Source organism: Rhipicephalus microplus, chromosome 3, assembly GCF_043290135.1.
Source record: "Rhipicephalus microplus isolate Deutch F79 chromosome 3, USDA_Rmic, whole genome shotgun sequence".
NCBI lineage: Eukaryota > Metazoa > Arthropoda > Arachnida > Ixodida > Ixodidae > Rhipicephalus > Rhipicephalus microplus.
Window position 1 is genome coordinate 185,751,273 of NC_134702.1, and position 22,240 is coordinate 185,773,512.

A 22,240-nucleotide genomic window follows, 5' to 3' on the forward strand; every position below is an offset into this window, starting at 1 on the left:
GCACTTCAAAAGCCAGTAAGTTGGAACAAACACAGCACAGTCGCACACAGAAACATTCTACACAAACTCTTACTCTGTCACGATTATGTGATAGCGATGACAGTGTGTCCAACTCTTCTGATGGGAGGCTGTTGGCAACGTGGTTTCGTTTTCACGTGCAGGCAATTTTATGATTTTGTTTACCGGTAGAAAAAATGAACAATGGATTGGATTTTTTTTTTTTAGAGAGTAAAGATCCGCTCGCACCTGCTCCAACTAAGTAATGCTGCCATTAGCTGCCACAGGCAAAAATAATTTAATCGACCTTTCTTTCAGAGGCACAAGCTCGTGCTGTGGGCTTATTCAGGTAGTCTGTGCCCGTTTTTTATGCAATGCTGAATGTCACTGCCTATAATTGTAGTGTTTCAATTATACAACCCCCTGATTATACGACAGTACTGGCTGGTCTTCCTGAATGTTGTATAATCGGGGTTCCACTGTTTACAGTATAGACTGCTTATAACATGAGTTGTGGGAGTCATGAATATCCGCACTACAAGTGCCACCGCAGTGTAACTAAAACAGCCCTTTTCAAGAGCAGCAGTTGCACAAAATGTTTGAAGCATGTGATTTGTGGTACTTACAAACATTTAAATTTCCAAATGCTAAAATATTTCAGCATCCAAATGCCTCGATTATACACAATGCACAGAAACTATGTCGAATCACATTTGCCATTTCACGCGCTGGGAGATGCCGACCGTTTTATATTACAAGTGTGCGCCCGATTTTAAGATATCACAATCGAATCGCAAACCACCATTTGAGCGCTACACGTGCAACCCTTGTTTTCATTATGATATGCATTTCTTCCTTTCAAGTGCAATCATTAAAAAGACTTTTGCAGATTCCGTACCAAACCTCAACTTAGATTGCATGCGACCGCTACCTAAATGCAACCAGTGCTGATTAGGCCTAGCCTGCCGTTAGGGATACCACGAGAAGTTTTTCCAAGACGTGTGGATCGGGCCTCGAAAAGATCGGACTCAAGCACTGAACCAAGAACAGCGTGCGTGATACAAAGTTTGCATCAGTGGTTGGGAAACCCTAGCATTACAAAAGCCTGCCAAGCTTACATAAGATTGCACACTAGCAGCAAAAGCAAAAGCTTGCGTCATAGAGTCCCATATGCACCAGGGCAAAGGCTTATTTGTTGCCAAGGCAACCACTTTCTCATTCTATTAGTGAGCCTAGGTAGAGTGCCACTGTCTTTTTTCCTTTTCTTTTCCCTCCATCTGCTTTTTGTTTCTTCACTCCCCATCATTGAGACCTCGTAGCTCGCACCCCAGTGTACCTCCTTTCCAAAGTGCACTCGCTACCGGTCGATTCCACAAAAGGTAAAAAAACTAAAATTGTGCGAATAGCAAATTTTAGGTTTGAAGCTAATTCGAAGCAAATAGTGATTTTGTTTCAATATTTTGGAATTGAATAGTATATATGACATATTAAAAACATGGGCATATTTATCATGAGCTAACAAACCTGCACAACGTGTCATAACAAACTTTCAAGCTCAACAAAATGAATTGATATGAGGGTTATATTTTCAATTCAATGAGCCGTGCAACACTTCAAGTAGCCATGGAATGGATTCACTAAAGAAGCGTATTGACTCATGAATTCAACGCCGCAAAAATTTTGAGAATCCGTCCAGTAAGTGCGGAGTTGTAAATGATTCTCGCATGCTGCAAGTGCATTCTCTTTTCTCGTCCCGCCGAAAGCGCTGGAAGCTAAGCAGGGAAAGATGGTACGGGGAAAAAAATATGTCACGTGTGCTTTCTGAGCTTGTGGAGTCCTTTGCCGAAAGAAGAGAGCAATTTTTAGCTGACTTTGAGAATTTATTGTGAATCGCACACCGCATGCTGCCCTCTAATATTTGACTTGCGTGTCCTCGGTAGCCTTGACTACCGATCAGCGCTTTCTAACAATGCTGAAAGAGTGTTGCAGGGCCCCTTTAAATTGTAAGAGGGCTTCGCAGCAAAGCGCTTTTCTCCTTAATAGATGCTTTCATGGTTCAGCACCCCTACACTGCAGTGAAACCACATTTAAAGGCGATAGATTCAGATTAATAAGCATTTATTTGTTTGTTGCGAACATTTCACAATTTTCAATCATTTAAATTAGAATCAAAGTGAATTAAAATACCCTACTATTCATTGGAATATTTGAAACATTCAAATATTGACACAAGTCTATGAAAAACGTGGTATGCTTGATGTCTTCGATTTTCCCAGTAATTTTATATATTACGCACATATGACCGAATAGCACAAAACCACATTTTGTTTTCAAATAAAAAAATTTCTGACCCAAGGAAAAGTCGAGAAGCGTCACCGAGTTACGACGGTCGTTTTAAAAAGAGTGCGTTTTCGTAAATTCAAAGAGTGCACTTTCGTAACCACACTCAAACCTAATTATCACAAAGTTGCATCTTACACGAGAATAAGTTCATTATATTCAAAAATTCGTTATGAAGGCTTACTTCTAACGCTGTATCTACTGCAAGACTACTTTTAATTTATGATGTTATAACAGACCTTTCATTGTATCCGATTTCATTATATCGAGGTTTGCGTGTATTATCTCAGATGTACAGAGGGGACTATGCCGCTTATAGATAATTACAAAGCTAATCTTACCTTCTTACCTAACTGAACCCTCTCTCCTTGCATTTGAAGTGACTGCAGGAAAGGAGAACCAAAAAAGGGAGAGAGGGTGGTTGTGTAGAAGGCTATACATGGTGGGAAACACTTTTTCGGCACAATGTCTTTTGGGCTCGATTCGAGTTTTGCATTTGGCACGACCCGCACGACAAAAAAAAAAAAAAAAAGAATTTAGCTCGAGGCCGGCCCGGCCCGAGACAAGAAGACTTCAACCCACTAAAGCCAGGCGCATGGGCAGGGCCAGGCTCGGGCTACCTCAAGCCCGTGCACACCTCCAATACAAAGTATGAACCGACTAGCCTAACAGCAAGGATTTCTGAGCACAATGTCACAATGGCCCTGATCACATGCTGCGGGGCCACTCAGCGAAGGCCAATGGTTTGTAGGGGTGTGTTTTGTGATGCTAGTGCAATTTCATGCTTCTCGCACTTGTCAGAGCGGCAGTCCATCCACGGCTGCGAGAAGTGGATGATGAGACCAGCGTAGAATCGATCACAGCGCATGACTTCGAAATACCAGCTTAGCATTGCAGTTGCCTGCTATTAACTTCTGCTCAGTTTGCCCAAGTTGAACAGACCTGTCTTTTTGTCCGGCTCTGGCTCGAACTCGGTCGTCAACTTGCCCAAGTGGTCGAAGTGCGCCATCTGCAGCTTCCTGCAAACACCCCAAGGAAAGAAAGTAATTAGGCTAGGTAACTTGAGCCTTTTTCACAGGATTAAAGTTGGTACACTGGCAGTATTTAAAAAAATAGAAAAAAATAAAAAGGCTCTGTGAGAGATGCCTTAGTGAAAGGCTTCAAAAAAATTTATACTAAGCAGCGATTCCAACACCCAAAGACATTATCACAAAAACATTTCTGTGCAGCCAATGTGACTGAGCATCAAAAACCCTACTTTGCAATCGGCTGCACAATTTGACAATCATTGTACCTTTAATTGGACTTTTCAGAAGAGTGTGTTCCACATCAACACTTTCTGTCGATGACATGTCATTCAAGACAGCTTAACTTTACAGAAGTGTAATAGAATTTCCTACGATTGAGCTAATAATATTATTGTCAAACTTGATTTGATTCAAATTTAGCAACTTGCAGGAACTTTATTTTTCTAGTTGTGCATGAAGAAACAAATTTGCTTTTCTCAGACAGTGCATTCAAGTTTTTATTTAAATGCAAGAAAACAAAACCAATGCAGCTTTTTCTGTTCCCATATATTTAGGTAGGAGCTGCTGAACAAACATTCACACGTTTCATGTGCGGTCACTGTTGAGACAAGTCCTGATCAGGTAGTCAAGTTTTTTTGTGGCAGTGGCGTTTTGGAAAACACTTTCATCATTTTTCAAGCCCTTCATTTTCTTTGTACACTTTGTTTTGCTAATTCCCATTCTTCTTCAGTCTTTTTCTTCTTCCCACTCGTATATGGCAGCAAACTTTATTCGAAGTGTGTTCTTTATTTATTTACTTCTTAATTACATATTGCATAATGGGCAATGGCAAGGCAGGTGAAATAAAAGCAAACAAAAAAAAAACAAAAAAGCCAAGAATGTACGAAGTTGCAGTATGGTAGACATAACGAGGAATACATAGTTTGGGCAGTTTACTCAAGTCGATGCCTGGTGCACATTTTAGTCTATTGCAGTTTTTTTTATTGTTCTCATTTGTAACCAATAGAAGCACAGAAACTTCTGTGTTAACACCGGTAAGCATTGCTTGCTAACGCTAGATAGTATGATGCCTGGTGTGACTATGAACTACTGTTGCTCGAACTGCTTCGCTGAACTGGTGCTTTTAGTAAGAAGACCGAAATGTGAATGAGTACAGCAAGCGATTAGCACTGATACTGTAAAGCATGCCATGCCCATGAGATTTCTCGTGGGCATGGCATGCCTCTTGACTTGCAGTGTTGCCAACCAAGACACCGTGGAGAGCAGAAACGAGACCACCCTCACCCAGCCAGGCTGCGCTTCCAGAGGGCGTCCGGGTTGAACTGCCCCGAGTCAATCTTCATGTCGTTGCCCTCAATGTGACGCAAGATGCGCCGTGTGCTCGGGGTGCCCGGCAACCACTTGCCGCTGCCATCCACGGCCAGCAGCGTGTTGGTGGTCGTCGGAACCGCCGCCGGCTGCGAGGCCAGTGATGACAGATCGCTGCTGCTGCTGTCGCTGCCTGTTTTTTGGATTACCCAGGCAGAGCAGTTATTCAAGCCCAAAGGTTGGTTTAACAAAACAAGAAAGTGCTATGAAAAGCCAAACCACAAATGATAGCAGTGCACCAGCAGATTGTCAAATATGCTGCAGAAAAGATGTGGGTGATGAGTGCAGCTTTCACAGGATACCCTGTAGCATGTAAGTGTTTGCTTCTGTGAATAACTTTTTGATGAAACTATGAACTCGTTCGCCTTTATCCTTCCTTGGGCTCTTTGTTATCCATATTACTGCATGCCGGGCTCTATTTAATGCATACAACTAGACCAAGCTCTTAGTAAGCTACAATAGCTCAATTGATTTAGACGTTTCAAACATACAATCATTACCACGCTGCATCTATTCTGGCCAAGCACATCAGCATGCTCCATATGATCAGGAACAATAAGCAGACCCACATAGCATTTATGGTATGAGCTCTGCAGAGTTCTGAGCCAAATGTTGCATTACAAAGGCAAATCGTTTTAGAAGAAGCCCTGCCACAGAACAGTTGAATCAATACTGCTTGGGGCTATGGTTGTGGACACGTTTATATCAAAATAATAGGAATGACACAAGGCACAGACTATATGCACATGCATTGTTGCGGTAAGTTGTCTGAAAGCTTCGACAATGCTTCTGAGCAGCAAGAATTCTTGGAACAGATACAGCTCAATCTACGTAGGATCTGCATGCAAAGGTTTTGCATTTGCCTAGATGCCAATGAATACAGTATTAAAATGAACTAAATTGATTACTTTGCAGCATGAGTTGTCTTACGCAACTTAGTAATTAAATAAAAATAGCCACAAAAGTTTTCTCAACTTATCCAAGGTAATTTGCTCACTTTTCCCATTTTAGGCCTTCAAAAAAGGGACTGCTAACTTCTAAAGATTATAACAGCTCCGGGAATGGCAATGCAGCTGACGGGTAGCTCAAGGCAACAGCATGTAATGAATAATAATATTAAAAAAAGAATCATACTTTTATGTGCGATACTGTTCCTGAAAAAAATAAAAAGTCATACTCAGGCCAAATTCAAGGAGATGGATGTAAGCTTGGTCATTGTATGATGATGATGATAGATTTTACTGGTGCAAGGGCAACTCGGGCCAAAGAGCGCCAAACACAGAGCTTTTCATCTGTTCAATTATAGAAAAAAATCTACTCAGGGTGGCAAGAATAAAAGAGTGGTGCATAGGGATTAAACTTAAGTGAATGACTATGTGTGATGAGTTTAAAACAGTCTAAACCTTTGGGTTTTACAAAGTCACGCAGTGTCGGCAGTGGTCCTTGTCAGGACAAGGAGTGTGTGCTGCATGAAATTTGGTAAAGAAGTCTCAGCGGTTCTTTCAGGATTGAGAGAGGGCTGAAATTAGTGAGAATATGTGATGGAATGCAGGAATCCAACATCAGCTAAGAACTTTAAAACTACTATTGTGGGAAACATGGGATCGTTACCAATAAAAAATAAAGGGTGAGGCGGTATGTGGCATTTGTACAGCTTTGAGAAGTGACGCAGTCTTTCTGGTTCAAGCTACGGGCACATAGTTAAAATGTGAACGACAGATAGCACTTCACCACATTTTTCACAATGCGGTGCAGGAGAGTTGCTTAAAAGGTGCGAGTGTGTTGCATGTGTATGACCGACCCCGAGTCTGCACAGTGCAATCTCTTGATGCCTGTTACGTTTTTCAAGAGCATACCTACCTACTCTTGGCTTTACTGTGTGCAATTTGTTTTAATTGCTGCGTTCCATTCCTCTCGCCATTGCCTACGCATTCGGTTTTTTGTTAGCGGCCTTAAGTACTCATACCAGATGATGACTACGTCTACTGTTGGGCGAAGTGCAGCGGACTTTGAAAATCGGTCTACTGCCTCATTGCCAGCTATGTTGCAGTGTCCCGGAATCCAGCATATCGCGATTTTAAGCTTGGATCTGTAGGCCGACATGAGGCAGTTTAGAGAGGTATTAGTCACTGGATTTTTATGTGTCTTTGCGGAAGATAATGCAGTCACTGCACTGAGGGAATCGGTGTATATGATGGAGGCTGGTTCTTTCTTCTTTAAGATAAACCTTATAGCTAGCAGTATGCCATAGCACTCAGCAGTAAATATGCTGGTATGTTCATTCATTGTTGCAGATTCAGAGTATGCTGAGCCATATGCAGCACATGCGACGGCCAAGGACTCGAAAGCATCACTGTAGTACTCAGCACACCTGTATTTTGCCTGCAAGTACATAAAATGCTGATCGATTGCAACTGGGAGGCCATGCTTTCCTACCTCTAAGAATGACAAGTCACAATTGATAGCCTGCTTTTCCCATGGTGCCACAGTGTCCTCAAGGACACTGTGAAACCATGGAAGTTGAAGATTGGAGATGGGTATATGCAGATTTTCAAAGTGTGAGGCCACTTTAATGGGTACGTTGGCGTAGCTGATGGTCGTCTCAGAAACAGGTGGGTGTTTGATGTATCCTGCAATAGCTCGCGAGATGGGTGGTCGACATGGGAGAGCACCTTGGTTGCATACTTGATGCTTGTGACCTGCCGTCGTCGTTCTAATGACCACCGATCTGTCTCAACATACAGGCTGGCTGTTGGGCTGGTTCGGAAAGCACCACTAGCCAGACGAACTCATGGTGATGCACTGGGTCGAGCATCGTAAGTGCGGATCTCGACATTGATTCGTATACAACCAAGCCATAATCAACACGTGAGAGCACTACACAACTGAGAAGGTTTAATAGACAGTCACGATCTGTACGCCATGACTGATGCGAGAGAATCTTGGGCAAGTTCAAGGCTTTCAAGCATTTCAGTCGCAGCTGTTCGATGTGTGGAACAAAGCTGAGCTTTTCATTCATCACAACACCTAGAAATTTATGATCCTTCTTAGTAGCAATGGTTTGTCCATTTATTGAAATGTTGGGGGATGGCCTTATGCCACGTAGTTTTGAAAAGAGTAGAAAACTGTCTTGTCACAGTTGAATTTAAAACCATTTTTGTCGGCCAAGCTTGAGAGCTTATTTACTGCCAACTGAATCTGACATTCGCAGATGGCTACGTTGCACGATTTGAAGCTGATCTGAATGTCATCCACATATACAGAGTAGGAGATTGTTTTAGGCAGTATAGTGCTTATGGAGTTCATTTTTACGATGAATAGTGTGCAACTAAGAACGCCACCTTGGGGGACATCATTTTCCTGCATAAACCGCTTTGAAAGGACATTTCCAACACGAACCACGAACGTACATTCAGAGAGGTAGCTTTCAATTGTATTCAGCATGTTCCCTGACACTCCAAGAGATTGCAAGTCACGGAGAATTCCATAACACCATGTCGTGTCATAAGCCTTCTTCAAGTCGAAAAATACAGAAAGGCAGTGTTGTTGTGAATGAAGGCATCCCTGACATAGGATTCGAATGCTACCAGTTGGTCAGTTGTCGACCGGCCTGATCTGAATCCAGCTTGACGACGGTCAAGGAGGCCATTATATTCAAGGTAATACATGAGGCGGCGGTTTACCTTTTTTTTTTAATACCTTGCACAAGCAGCTAGTCAGGGCAATAGGCCTATAACTAGCAACAAGTGTGGCTTCTCTTCCTTGTTTGAGGATGGGTATGATAACTGCCTCTTTCCAGGCCTTGGGTAGGTGCCCAGAGGACCATACGCTGTTGAACAGTAAGAGAATGGCATCAAGCGTGTGTTCATGTAAGTGTTTCAGCATGCCATATGTAATCTTGTCTGGGCCTGCTGCTGAGTTGCCACATGTTGCCAGCACTGCCTTCAATTCGTCTATGGTAAACAAAGTATTGCAGCCTCCAGCAGATGGCCTTCTATCACGGATAGGCTTACGCTCCTCAGCAAGCTTGTGTCGTTTAAAGGAGTCTGTGTAATGTGCTGAGCTGAAGATGTACTCAAAATGTTGGCCTATGGCATCTGCCTGGTGTTCCAGCGTATCACCAGCAGTACTGACGAAAGGGACTGGATGAGTGTTGTGCCCTTGAAGTGTTCTTACTCTGTTGTACACCCTATGCGTATCAGTGTAGGAGTTAACTGACGAGAGAAAGGACTGCCAGTTCTGCCGCTTTGATTCTCGTCGGATACGCCTACCATTTGCTTTTGCACGTTTGAATTTTATCAGGTTGTCAGCTGCAGGGTACCTGCGAAATTTCGAGCAAGTTTTGTTTTGGTTCTCACGACCTTTTTTGCACTCTGCATTCCACTAGGGCCGCAGTTTGTTTCGTGTCTTGTCAGATGTCTGTGGGATCGATTGCTCTGCGGCCTGTATGATATGAAGTACGACCAATGCTTCAAAGTCATCAATGTCTAGGTTTTCAATAGAAGAACGCCTGTAAGTTTTCGGGATTTTGTCCAGTCAGCATTCTGTTCTCTAAACCTGAATACATTTGTAGTCGTCTTACTTGTACTTCCTGTGTGTTTAAGATAGACAGAAAAATGATCACTTCAGTGGAGGTTATGAATAACAGCCCACTCTGTGGTTGCCATGAGTGAAGGAGAGCCGATAGCAAGATCAATAGCTGTGTATGAGTTGCACGGTGCGTTGAAGTACGTTGGTTCTTTTCTGTTAAATTTACAGGAGCCGGAGTACAAGAGGAAGTTTCTGATTAGGGAGCCTCGAGAATCTGTTCTTCTGCATCCCCATAGGGGGTTGTCCACATTAATATCTTCAACCAGGAGGAATGGTTGCGACAGCTGGTCGACGAGAGTTTCAAACTCTTTAGTAGACAGGTCTGGAGGGATATACAATGAGCACACAATTGTCATTCGTCCAAAGATAAAGGTTCGTATTGCCACTGCCTCTAAGTCAGAAACCAGAGTGAGGCTTTGAGACGGGAGTGCTTTGTGCACCATGATAGCGACACAGCCGGATGAACGGGCAGTGCCATGCCTGTCCTTTCGGTATACCCCATATCTTCTTAGAAAGTTAGTGTGTGTTGAGTTTAGGTGTGTTTCCTGCAGGCAAAGTATGTTAGGTTGGTGTTGCGCAAGTATTTCATAAATGTCATTCAGGTTCTTCGGTAGACCTCGGCAATTGCAGTAGGTGATACTCTCGGCAGCCATTTATAAGAGTGAAGAAAGGAAGGAGGGTTATTCAGACTTTGCCGCATTTGTCAGGTGCCTTGACTGGAGGGTGTTTCTTCCCTCTGAGGCGTTCTATTGGGCTCCGCTTCCCTAGGAGGGATTCCGTGAGCATTGGAGATGCTGAGAACGACGGTGTCACATTTATTGCCCCCTGTGGACACTCGGAGGCTGATGGGGGTTTCTCAAGAGGGACAGGTGCCCTCTCAGTTGTCTGTGTCGTTCCCGAAGTCTCATGGAGGTTGACCTGCGGGATTCAGATTCTGTGTGTTGTTTCTGAGGTCTCATGGAGGTTGGCCTGCGGGACTTCAAACATTGGTGCAGCCTGTGGCTGCTTGGTGGGGGGGGGGGGGGAGGGGGGGCCGAGATGTGCACGCATCAGCAAAGCTGTACTGCGTGCCCACCGTTGCTAGACGCCGCCCAGCCTCCCGGCGCGCTGCGTCAGCGTACGATCTTACGGAGAAGAGTGAGACCTTCTTCTGGGCTTCAGAGAATGTGATGTTTTCCATTACTTTTATCTGGATGATTTCCTTTTCCTTTTTGAAAATTTCACATGTCCGCGAGTACGCTGCGTGCAGCCCGTGACCGTTAGGGCACTCTGTTTGCGTGAAAGTACAGCTCTCGGTTGGGTGCTCATGATCACCACATTTTGCACATGTTTGTTTCTGTGACAGGTGTTCAACCCATGTATTTCTGGCATTTGTAGCACCTTCTAGGGTTTAGTATGTAGGGGCGGACTTTGCAGTGGAGGAACGCAGCTTTCACGGATTCGGGCAGGATAGAGCGGTTAAATGTTAGTACTATATGAGGCGTCACCACTTCATTGTTTCGCCTGATGGTTATCCGACGGATGGCCACCACGCCTTGCTCTCGAAAACCTTCAAGGAGGTCAGCTTTGACTTCTCGCATCAGATCACGTTGTGAAATGACGCCTTGAGCAGTGTTAAGACTGGGGTGGGGGGTGATGGACACATTTAGGTGGGCAAACTGCTTCTGTTTCAGGAGAGCGTTTGCATGCTGTTTCTGGCTTACTTCAACAAGAAGATCACCGGATGACAGTTTCTTTGCGTCGTAATTTTTGCCTATTAGGGTAGCAAGGGTTCTAGCTATCAGGAAAACCGACAGTCCTGCAACAGAGACGTTATCTGCCAGAGAGTGTATGACTAGAAACGTGGGAAGTGGTCACAATCGCTTCCGGTTGATTTGGAGCTATCATCGGTGCGGTTCCTTTTCAAGGAACGATCATTGAGAAGGGGGAAAGATTTTGCCATGTGGAGCATTTGATATTCGGCGGCGATAGTGACCACCCACCACCGAGCCCAACAGGGGGGTGCTACAAGGTAGAACACTTGAAGGCGCCATTTATACATCGCCGCTGTAACCAGATACAACTACCCAAGGTTGGGTAACTACACATGGTTAACCCTTGCTGCCAGGAAATTTGGAAGTAAACGGAAGATAGGCGATGACAGGATAGATAAAAAAGTAAGAGATAAAGACAAAGATGTAGAGGAGAGATATAGGAAAAGGCAACTGCCAATTTCCCCTGGGCGGGTCAGCTCAGGGGTGCCGTCTACGTGAAGCCAGGGCCAAAGGGGCGTGTTGCCTCTGCCTGAGGGTCTTATAGGTCTAATCACTCGGCATCGGCTCAACCCCTGGGATCCCCTTTTCCCCGAACACGGCAAAGCCATGCACAACTAGGCCTGGGAGGGAGCCGAAACCCCCCGTTAGCTCGGGTTCATGGTGTCGCTACACACCAAACGCCTGCTTGCGCAGACGCCCCTGCGGAGGCTTGGTCATTGTAAGCTTGCTTTCCCACACTGTGTGTTGCAATAAAGCTTACTGATAATTGTGACCGCAGTGCCATCATTGACTTACGCAGTAAGCTCTGCATGGTGCCCTAAACATTGATGGGCATCAACCTGCCCTCTGCTGTACGATCTCTGTGACCTGTGCTGAAAAGTATCGTTAGATACCCACATTGACGGGGCTCGCAAGTTATTTTTCATGATTTCCATTGCTTGAAGTTGACCCTGAAATTTTATTCAAACAAGGTCAAAATTGCTCTATTAAGATCTAATTTCCAAGAATGTGAATAGGCAAAAAGTGCTTGCAATCTTTTGGAAACCTCTTGAATGAATCCCGCTTGCAGGCACAAAAGTTCTTCTTTCAGGTTGAGTTTAGGCTTTTATAGTGAAGAGTTTCAAAATGTTTTCATCCAACTGTGACATAATTTAGTTGACAAATGCTCACCCGAGCGCTTCTTTCGGCGCAGAGAGTCTGTGTCGCTCTGTGCTGTCTGGATGGTGACGATGCACTCGGAGATGTACTTGACGTACAGCTGGCTGGACAGGAAGGACTTGAGGTGGTTCTTCTCAAGGTGCTGCAGGAGCACCAGGACAGGCTTGTCGAAGCACGAGGGCAGCGGCCCCTCCTCTCGGCAGATGTTCTGCTCCACTTCCAGCCGCACCGCATCACTGAAGCCCAGAGGACTGGTCGCCTGCAGCGAGAAGTACCTGCACAGAAACAGTCACCTTCGAATTATTGGTAGATACAAAGTTTCACCATTTTGAAGCACACTGCAGCCCCCATTCTGAGTAGAATGAACCTTCCTCACTTCATCATCTTGTTTCGCTGAACCAAGTGTTGACAGTAACAATCTTCCCTGTAGATGGTATTGCAAGGCCAGTGACGTACAATATTGCAAATATCTGACACGCATACAGAAGCAAAATTCTGGTTTATAAATGTCATGCACTGCTGCACTAAGTACAAAATCAAGTGAGATTCTAACCTCTGTAAGCTGAGCTACATTATATTTCCCATTCGCTTTCACTTCAAATTAATGGGATTGGTATGGTATGGAGAACTTTATTAAAGTCCTGAGGATTAGTCTAGGACTGATGCTGGCTGCTCCCACGTCGGGACAGAGAGGCCAAGCCCCTCTGCCACCACACGGGCCCTCTGGACAGGCCTGAGTTGGTCCGCCAGCGCGTCACTGTGCAGCATTCGTTGCCACCACTCTTCACCGTGAGAAGCCACACCGGCCATTGCCGAGCAGCGCCAGAGCATGTTTTCAAAATTGAGCAAGCCCCCACACTTACTATAATAAATCGAAATCCCACAGTCCGGGTTAACTTTATTCATGACGACCGGGTTGGGGTACGTCCGCATCTGCAGAAGTCTTAATGTAACCGCCTGTGGCCTGTTGAGTCTAGAATGTGGCAAGGAGAATTCCCTGCACTCTAAGTAATAATGTTCGATTATATTGTACGTCAATAGCTGGTCCCTAATTTCTGGAGCGGAAGATTCAGCCGCCTCAGGAATTGCACGGCACACTAAGCCTCGTGCCACCCTGTGCGCCACCTTGTTGAGGTTACGTGGGGCTCCCTCCACTGACCCCATGTGCGTCGGAAACCAAATAATGGTGTGCGAAGCGATGTCCTTACCCTGCAGCAGTCTGTAAGCCGGTTTGCTAATAACTCCCCCCCCCCCCCCCGAGAAGGCTTTAATTGCAGAGTGTTAAGGGTGGACAAGTTGATGGCAGATTGATGATATGTGAGGTTTAACGTCCCAAGACCACCATATGATTATGAGAGATACCGTAGTGAAGGGCTCCGGAAATTTCGACCACCTGAGGTTCTTTAACGTGCACCCAAATCTGAGCACATGGGCCTACAACATTTCCGCCTCCATCGGAAATGCAGCCGCCGCAGCCGGGATGCGAACCCGCACCCTGCGAGTCAGCAGCCGAGTACCTTAGCCACTAGACCACCGCGGCGGGGCAAGTTGATGGCAGGAACGGCGGGTTTCTCTGTAGGGTAGCTGGCACCCCGCCATCTTTCGCATAGCTGATCTTCGCCAGTGAGGAGACGCGTTCGTAAGATAGAACGAAATGTTCATTTACATTATTGAAGAAGGAAAGAAACTGTACAGGGATCCAGAAGATCCCGCAATATGTACACAGAGGTACAGCTCATGATTCCGAACAAGATTCCGCTTACATGATTTAACTCACATGATTCAGCACGATTACGCTCTATTTACAAAAATGCTTCGGCTTTTATAGCCCAGCGCCACCGCCGTCCGAAGGAAGTGCTGATCACTCTTGCCACACAGCAGGGGACCAAGTCTTAGGAGTCCACCCACCAGAAATGGTGCAGATTTTGCGCCACTCGGCTGGGCGAAACGGTCCAATGGTACTAGGAACGCACCACACAAACAGGCACCTGGCCCGCGCCTTGAAGGCACCGCAGGGCGAGGAGGTAGAGTCTCGAGAGGGAAAGTTGCACTCCTCCGGGGAGATGGCTGCTTACTCGACGGTCAACAGCGGTCCACGCTACTTTCAGCTTCAGGCAGTCCCAACGCCCTATTTCGGTGAACGGTCTCTTCGACGCGCTCCCACGCCTCCGAGCTGTCGGTGCGCCGAGATGGCCTGACGTAGTTGACAAAAGCTGAGTCCTAAGGAGGCCTGCCACCGTGGCGCCGTTCTTCCGCTGTACGAGCCCGTTCAACGAAAGGCTTGCCTCGTGAAGCTTCCGTTTGGACCCGACTGTTTCCTGGAACATCTACCGGACAGCGTCTTGCAGACTGGGTGCCGATGGGGTTGAAAGCCTCTCCAGTAGGCCGGCTTACGCACAAGGGCGTCTGCCCAGACGAATTGCCGGGCCAAGCGTAACAAGAGCGAGAGTCACTAAATACTAAAACTCTTTCCGAATCAATGAGTGCTAGGGCAATAGCCACCTGCTCAGCGACCCCCGGATCTTTCGTATAAATGGAAGCGGCATTTCGAACATGCCCTTTCCCATCTATCACCACCAGCGAGTAAGCATCTTTGCCGCTAATTCATGCTGGGTCAACAAACGCGGACTCTTCCTCCTGATCTTTTGACTCGCGCAACAAAGCCCTAGCTGTCGTCATTCGCCTCCCAACATTATGCACAGGGTGCACATTTCCCGGAGACAGGCGAACCATGATATTAGCCCTGATGTTCATGGTTAACTCATATAGGCACGCACCACCACGAGTCACCACCGATTCTCCTATTACTGTAAGATATACCTACCGGCTGGCGTATCCAGCAATCGCTCTCTCTGTGCTATACGCTGAGCCTCGGCAATTTCATCAAGACTATTATGCAAACCCAGCCGCAACAACATATCATTTGATGTACTCACAGGCAAACCAAGCGCCGCCTTAACGGCCTTTGTAATTAAAGCTTCCAACTTGTCTTTCTCCTCTTTTTTCGAATTTAGCATAGCAGTTACGCATGAAAAATGGCACAAAATAAATGCGTAAACCAAGCGCATCACACCTTCTTCTCCCAATCCTCTATGCCTGTTAGAGATCCTTCGGATAAGTCTTATGACCTCCTGTGTCTTCTTGGTAATACGCTGAATAGTTATATTATACGATCTGTTTGCTTCAATTACAAAACCAAGGACCCTAAGAGCATCTAATTTCGGTACCAATGACCCATTGTTAGTACGAACTGTGATGCAAGTGTCAACTTCCGTTACCCAATTCTTCGGCCTACGACCTAACTTCTTCGATTTGAAGGTTAACAACTCTGACTTTTCAGAGGAGCACTTGAGTCCCATACGAGCCAAACAGTTTTCCGTAAGCGTTACCACCTCCTGCAGCCTAGCCTCAAGCTCTCCGTCACTACCACCAACACTTCATACCGTGACGTTGTCCGCGTAGATAGTATAGCCAATACCCTCAACAGTGTCCAGTACGTTAGCTAGCTTTGACATCACCAGATTGAACAACATTGGCGAGAGTACGGATCCTTGTGGTGTACCATGACAACCCTATTTGAAGACCGAAGACTAGATCTCCCCCAACCTGAGACATGTCCTTCTATCCTCAAGGAAAACCTCAACAAAGAGAAAAAGCCGTTGCCCTACATTCAAGTCTGACAGCACCAGTAAAATGAAGGAGTGTCGAATATTGTCGAAAGCTTTTTCCACATCAAGTCCAAGTAGTACCTTAGTATCCCTTGTCTGCTGATCAAGTAGGTGATGCTTAATCCTAAGCATGGCATCTTGAGTCGAGAGGCCGGGACGAAAACCTATCGTCGAGTGCGAAAAGACCCCATTGTCCTCAACATAACGAGTTAGCCTATTTAAAATGACATGCTCAGCGACTTTCCCCAAACACGATGTTAGCGAAAGTGGTCTGAGATTTTCCAGCCCTACGCTCTTGCCTAATTTTGGTATGAGAAGAGTAGTCTCAAGTTTCCACTCTTCTGGGAAAGATCCATCCTTCCATCGGCTAATTATCTCCTGCGTAAGGAAGTAATTATCTCCTGCGTAAGGAACTCAATAGGCCCCTCGTCTAAATTCCTCAACATTTTATTAAAGAATGCTATCCCGCCCTGATGCCGATCGACTATTAAGATCCTGCAATGCCATCCTTATATCACTTTCAGTAAATTCTTTATCCATAAATATATTCTCATTCTCACTATATTCCAAACGGACGTCAGATGTATTCTGGCAGGTTTGCAGTGGAAGGTATCTCTCAGCCAAATTCTTCAGCACCTCTTTCTCTGATGAGTTTCGGCATGCCTCATCAACCAGCTTACCTATCACCGTCCTCTGATTAGACTTAGAATCGATCTCATCCAGTAAATGTCTGAGTAAATTCCAGGTGCCCCCCCTTTTAGTACCACCATCCACAGAATTGCATACTTCATCCAATTGCTGCTTGCACAATACCCGACAGTGGTCTTCAATTTCTTTATTAACCATCGCTATACACTTTCTAAGCCTTCTTTTCAACCACTGACCCTTCCATCTCGCCAACAGTGACTGCTTCGCTTCCAACAAGTGTGCCAGACGACTATCCATTTGATTTGTGTCTATAGCTGTTTTAAGTTCCTTAGTGGTTGCCTCAACGTCACTCTTGAGCTGACTAGTTCACTGTTCGAAGGTCAACTCATTCCCCTTATCTTTGTTTCTCTGTCCTTTCCGTTTACTAAATGCATCCCAGTCAACAAGCTTAAATGTTCGCTCCTTTTTAGGAGCCACCTCTGAAGTAATCCTAAGTATGTAATGATCGCTGCCAAAATCTATACAGTCGAGCCCACATATAACGGCCCCGCTTAAAACAAACTTTCGCTTAAAATGAACAATATCCGCGTGACCGTGAAAATATACGTTCGATGGCACAAAATCGCACTTACAACGAACGTCTCCGAGCGCCGCTGATCGGTTACAGTGAACGGAGTCAGCGGTCTGCCGACTTTCCCAGAAACCAATTTCGACCACCGATCAGGCATCACACAGGTGCCCATACATTCTTATTGTTAAACGCCGACCCTGCCTCCACGCCCCTGTAGTTGCCACTCTCCCCGACCGCTTTTTGTTATGCTCCCCTCCGTCCTTTGTCCCCTTGCTACTCTGAGCACCCATCATCACCAGACGAGGCCCGTGTTTTCACACTGCCACCGATCTTTCGGAGACCAGTCAGCCATCTACCCTGTTTTTGATCGCTGGTACTGTCGTTGGCATCCCCGGCCTGGAGTGACCAGACCATTTGCCAATATCGTCGGCCACCGGCTGTATCCGATAGTCTGCATCTTGTTCACGCGCGTACGCTATTTCACTGACTCTGATAATTTGCGATTCGTTTCGTGTTTAGGACTTGTTTTCGCTCACTTCGCACTCAGCTCAGCATGCCTTCCGCGCACGTGCGGAAGTGCGAAAACGGCTGTTATTTTGCGTGGAACGAATCGCGAAATATTGAAGTTCATGAGGCCATGCGAACACGCCGGCACAACAAAACGATTTTTGACCACGGTCGCCGATTCTTCGAACACCGCCGCGCGCACACATTCAGGCAGCCATGCACTCTTTCCAAGTTTTTCTACGTGCGAGTTTTGCAGACCTTTCAAGTAAGCTACCCAACCTGCCTTCTTCCCGCGTGTTTTGGTTTTCAAGGTCGCCCTCCCGCCACATTCTCTCCTCTCTTTATCGCAACTCCTTGCCCTTCTCTCGCAAGTCTGCTCTTCTCTCTTGATAACAACCCCTTTGCCTGTCTCCACCGCTCCGCGACGCCCGCCACGCTGGCTTGAATTAGTTTCGTTTTCTGACTGGATACGGGCCCAGAGCTGTTCCACGCGTTCTGGCATGTGTGTCGCGTGTGCGCGACTTGCTCGCTCTTGGTGTGTGTGTGTTTTCATGATGGCCGACGGGAGGATTAGTACGCCTTTTCCTGCCGCTCAACAAAACGTCCAAAGTGTGACCGTTTGGCTTGAGCGTAATTCGTGCGTTAGGAGCCGTGTTGCGGAGTCCTTGCTCGTAGCTGTTGACCACCTGGCAGCTAACTTGCCGCTTCGGGCGTCCCTGTATTCAGCTGTGGAAATGGTGAATATTTTGTGGGCGGCGGTGACGGCTACATGCGCGCGAAACTGCTTTCGCGAGGCCGACTTCGTTGACGTCGGGCCCGATGCCGAGCCTGAAGCTTTTGAACTGTGTCGGTGACTTGTGGCCGCGTGTCGTCGACTCTGACCTGGTAGAGCGGGTGGGACATCTGTTGCGATGGTTTAATTACAGCCGATGATGATGCCGACACTGCGGAACCATGCACGGATTGGGGCATTGTGAATGAAGTACGTAGCTAGAGCGATTTGGAGGAATTGGATTACGAGAACGACGAAACTTTGGAGCCAGTGCCTCATGCAGTAATGCCACGGGCCTCGGTGAACGATCACCCTGCCGTTTTAAATGTACTCGAGACCGCCCTTATCACTTCTGTTTTTCGAAACACATGCATCATGGACTTTTTGGGGAAAAGAAGTTTGTGTTTTCACTCGCAACTCTTTTCAAAAGCTGTGTTTCATTTACTACGAACTTTGGGACACAGTTAACGGATGCCGCGTCACGCTCAGGTTCGTTATAAGCTGGCTCGACTTATTTGAATTTGACCATGACGAATCCGCCACCCCACGAACAAAAGTAAGATCTGGTGTCAAATCTCTACATGTCACCGTGCCGCAACGAGTGGGATACGAAGAGATAAATTTAAGTCTAGGGCCTGTTGCCATAGTTTCTCGGCTTTGGTTGTGCAATAGACATATTTCCACACATGATAGGGCGCATGAAGTCCCCTCCAATACGCGATGATACATCCTTAGCGAGATTGGCTGCCTTGCTCAAGAGAGCTTTGAAACTCTGTTTCGTGTCACTGGGGCTGCTGTACAAAATAAGCAGGTAAACACTCCTCTGACTTGCTCCTTGCCGACCTAAAATCACCTCGACCATTATATATTCAATCCTGCAATCCGCCATGTGAAGATCATGCCTAACATACGCCAACCTTCTGCTGTGTTGCGAGCCGCCTGCCCTTTTCACTATCTTTAACCTCCGCTTTGAAACCGGTCAAGGTTAAGTTGGATGTCAGAGTTTCCTGCAACATGATAATCTAAGGTTTCACATTGCCCGTTTTAACAAACTGCTGCAGGGACACCTTCTTATGATTGAATCCCCTACAATTCCATTGCAAAATAGTAAATGTACTAAATTAATGGGGTTGCACTATACCACTTTTTTATTCTACATTAGTTTCTCACCAACCATATTTGTTTAATGTGTCTCACTCAAGAAAGCCAAAGTGCTAAAAAATGCAAAGAATATAATGTGTAAATTAAAAATTTCACACAACTGTTAAAATTAAGAATTATTCCGCATTACCCAAATTTTGAACAGGCATTAAGAAGGCATTGCATATGTTGGCAATCATACACTCAGACCTCGGTAAGCTGTCTCAAAGCTAGCAATCAAAATTTCAACCTAGAGTTTTACCTTAAGACCCCAGTCTGAATGAAGCACAGTGTAACAAGAGAGACTCTGCTTTAACTAGTACTATGTGGATTTATTTCAGACAATACAAAGTCCACCTAATTCGATATTCACAAGTGTATTCGCTCGCATTATTAGATAGCTCCACCTTTGAGCCTGCAACCTAGCGTAGCAGAGCACAAGTAGTCTGTCGGAGCTCACTTGTCGTAGATGACCATGGCATCGTCCTGGGCCTGAGTCGGGTTGTAGCTTCCCTTGGCCAACATCTGGTTCCTAAAATTATCCGCCATGAGGAGAAAGTCCACCAGGTGCCGGCTCTGCTCCTGCTCCATAAACTGAACAACCGAGCGCAACAATCAACAGAACATTGGGGCCAGCGAGTGCACAGTGTGAAAGCCCACCTGCGCTGCACTTCACTATAGGCATTGCACAAATATATCTTCAGAACACGTAAAAGCTGGGTAAGTTCAAGTATGTTCATGACTTATCAGACCAACAGCTAGATAAATACATATGAAAAGACAATGAGAACTGCTTGTGGTGTAGCCACTGCAATTGTGCATACTAAGAAGAATGCTTTGTCTGCAACAACAGCCAATATATTCATGTATGTTTCTTGGCAACACATTGCCTCAGAACTGCTCGTGTATGTATTGAGCTGAATGCATTTAACAGTCTACCAAAGTAATACAGAGCAATTTGCTGAACATAGCACATTTCTCAACCGATTCAATGCATGGTGGGATCCATTGTGGAGGACCCCTTTCTGAAACCAGCTTGGTCTCTAGGTTGATTTAAGCCATGCACTTCTCTTTTCCTATCCAAAATTCAAGCAAGCTTGCTTACAAGTATAGTAATGTTTTAAAAATTTATTGAGCGACTGCATTGTGCACATGGAATGTCCAACACTACTAAATCTACAGTGTTTCTTTTGCGAATACACTGTGTCGTAAAGAGCTGTTTTGTATAAATGCTTCCCCTTAATTCTACACAGCCCTGGTAGTGAATACATGAACACTTTTTGTTCTTCCCATGCATTTAAAGAGAAGAGAAAAAAACATGGCCGATCCCTTCGTCATAGGAATCGCCTTAACACGAAAATAAAATGTGTCCTCACAAAACAAGTTTAATTTTTACTGTTGACTGATATAAGAGAGCTTACACAAAGTCTTTTGTTGTTTGGCAGCTATAGCATCCTGTAATGTGGATCCTGCTGAGGCTTGATGATACATCTTTATCTCGACAACTTATCTTCATGATCAATGACTAAACAAACTCTTATGGTAGCTGTAGCAGTTAACAGTGAGAGCATAATCAGAAAAAAAAAAGTGTGACAGCCCAAAGACAGTCACTGATTCTATGCAAAATGTGGGTTAAGGCCGCCATCTCGCGGCATGTTAAAGAGTTATTGAGTGCCAATGCCGAACTTGTGGGTAACGCACTGCACTTTCGTGCCTCCCCTGTAGTCTAGCTGTGATTCTTCTCGGGATGAGCGTAAGCAGGGATTGAGGTGCTACAGTCAGGGAAGATAAGCGCGCATTGCAGAGCTATTTCAGGCATGGATGAATGCTATGAGTGAGGCTGATGCTTGGGCTAAGATCACTTCCTCGCAATATGATAAGACGTTGACAAAATTGCACTTCTCCTAATGGAAACTCGTCAAGGAGGACAGAGGCACAATGATGATGCGTTGAAGGAGCCAATCACAGAGGCCACGGTCGTGATGCATTACTTTACGTTATCGCTCCCAGAGGGCAGCACCACTTCGCCAACCAAGAGCGCCGAGTGAGAAAGTGAAGATACAAAAGTTACGTTTGTAAAGCTCTCCCGAGTGCGTGACCATAATATAGTGGATGTTAGCCCGGCACCTGTTGTCGTGTGCTGAGGGGCCGTGGGTTCGACTACTGTTGATGGTGTTCTTTCTTTCTTTGCCGTCTGTGTGCATTTTTTCGACATCATTTCCATGACAGAAATGTGTCACTTAAGAGTCTTGTTGGACCGTATATTATGTTAAAAAAAAAGTGGCAATAATATTGTTGGTTCTCATATGACATTGGCTGTGCATAACATAGAAATATGATCGCTGAAATACAAAAAAAAAGGGTAACAAAGACTGGGTGACGAAACAAAAAAGGAAGCCCTTTTTTTTCTGTCTCGATCTTTCCTTGATACAAGTATTTTTTTTTATATTTTAATAAGCATGCAACAACTAGCCCAACAATTAGTTTTACTAAGAGGACTACGAAAAGCAATACAGTGCGTTGATCTCCATATGGGAGCATGAGTTTGTGCATATACGCACCTCCATGAAGTAGAAAAGCGCTGAATCATTGTACAAGATGTCGGCCAGCGACACGTTCCCGCTCGTGAGCACGTCCACCTGGTGTTTGCAGTGGTACGGGCTCCTAAGAAAGCTTGGGTACAAGCTACAAAGTGGACA

The 22,240-nt window shown here is 45.6% G+C and overlaps 1 protein-coding gene across 2 annotated transcripts in view; it reads right to left on the reverse strand.

Annotated features, from left to right (window-relative positions):
* LOC142761604 (A-kinase anchor protein 10, mitochondrial-like) overlaps window positions 1-22,240 on the reverse strand; it is a 76,555-nt gene that overhangs the window by 15,889 nt on the left and 38,426 nt on the right. For both annotated transcript variants that reach the window (XM_075890623.1, XM_075890624.1), the window contains exons 6-10: window positions 22,103-22,226; window positions 20,002-20,135; window positions 12,248-12,510; window positions 4,650-4,866; window positions 3,280-3,356 (exon numbers count right to left, since the gene is read on the reverse strand). In XM_075890623.1, the coding sequence (XP_075746738.1) occupies window positions 3,280-3,356; window positions 4,650-4,866; window positions 12,248-12,510; window positions 20,002-20,135; window positions 22,103-22,226 (815 nt within the window). The remainder of the gene's footprint in view (window positions 1-3,279; window positions 3,357-4,649; window positions 4,867-12,247; window positions 12,511-20,001; window positions 20,136-22,102; window positions 22,227-22,240) is intronic.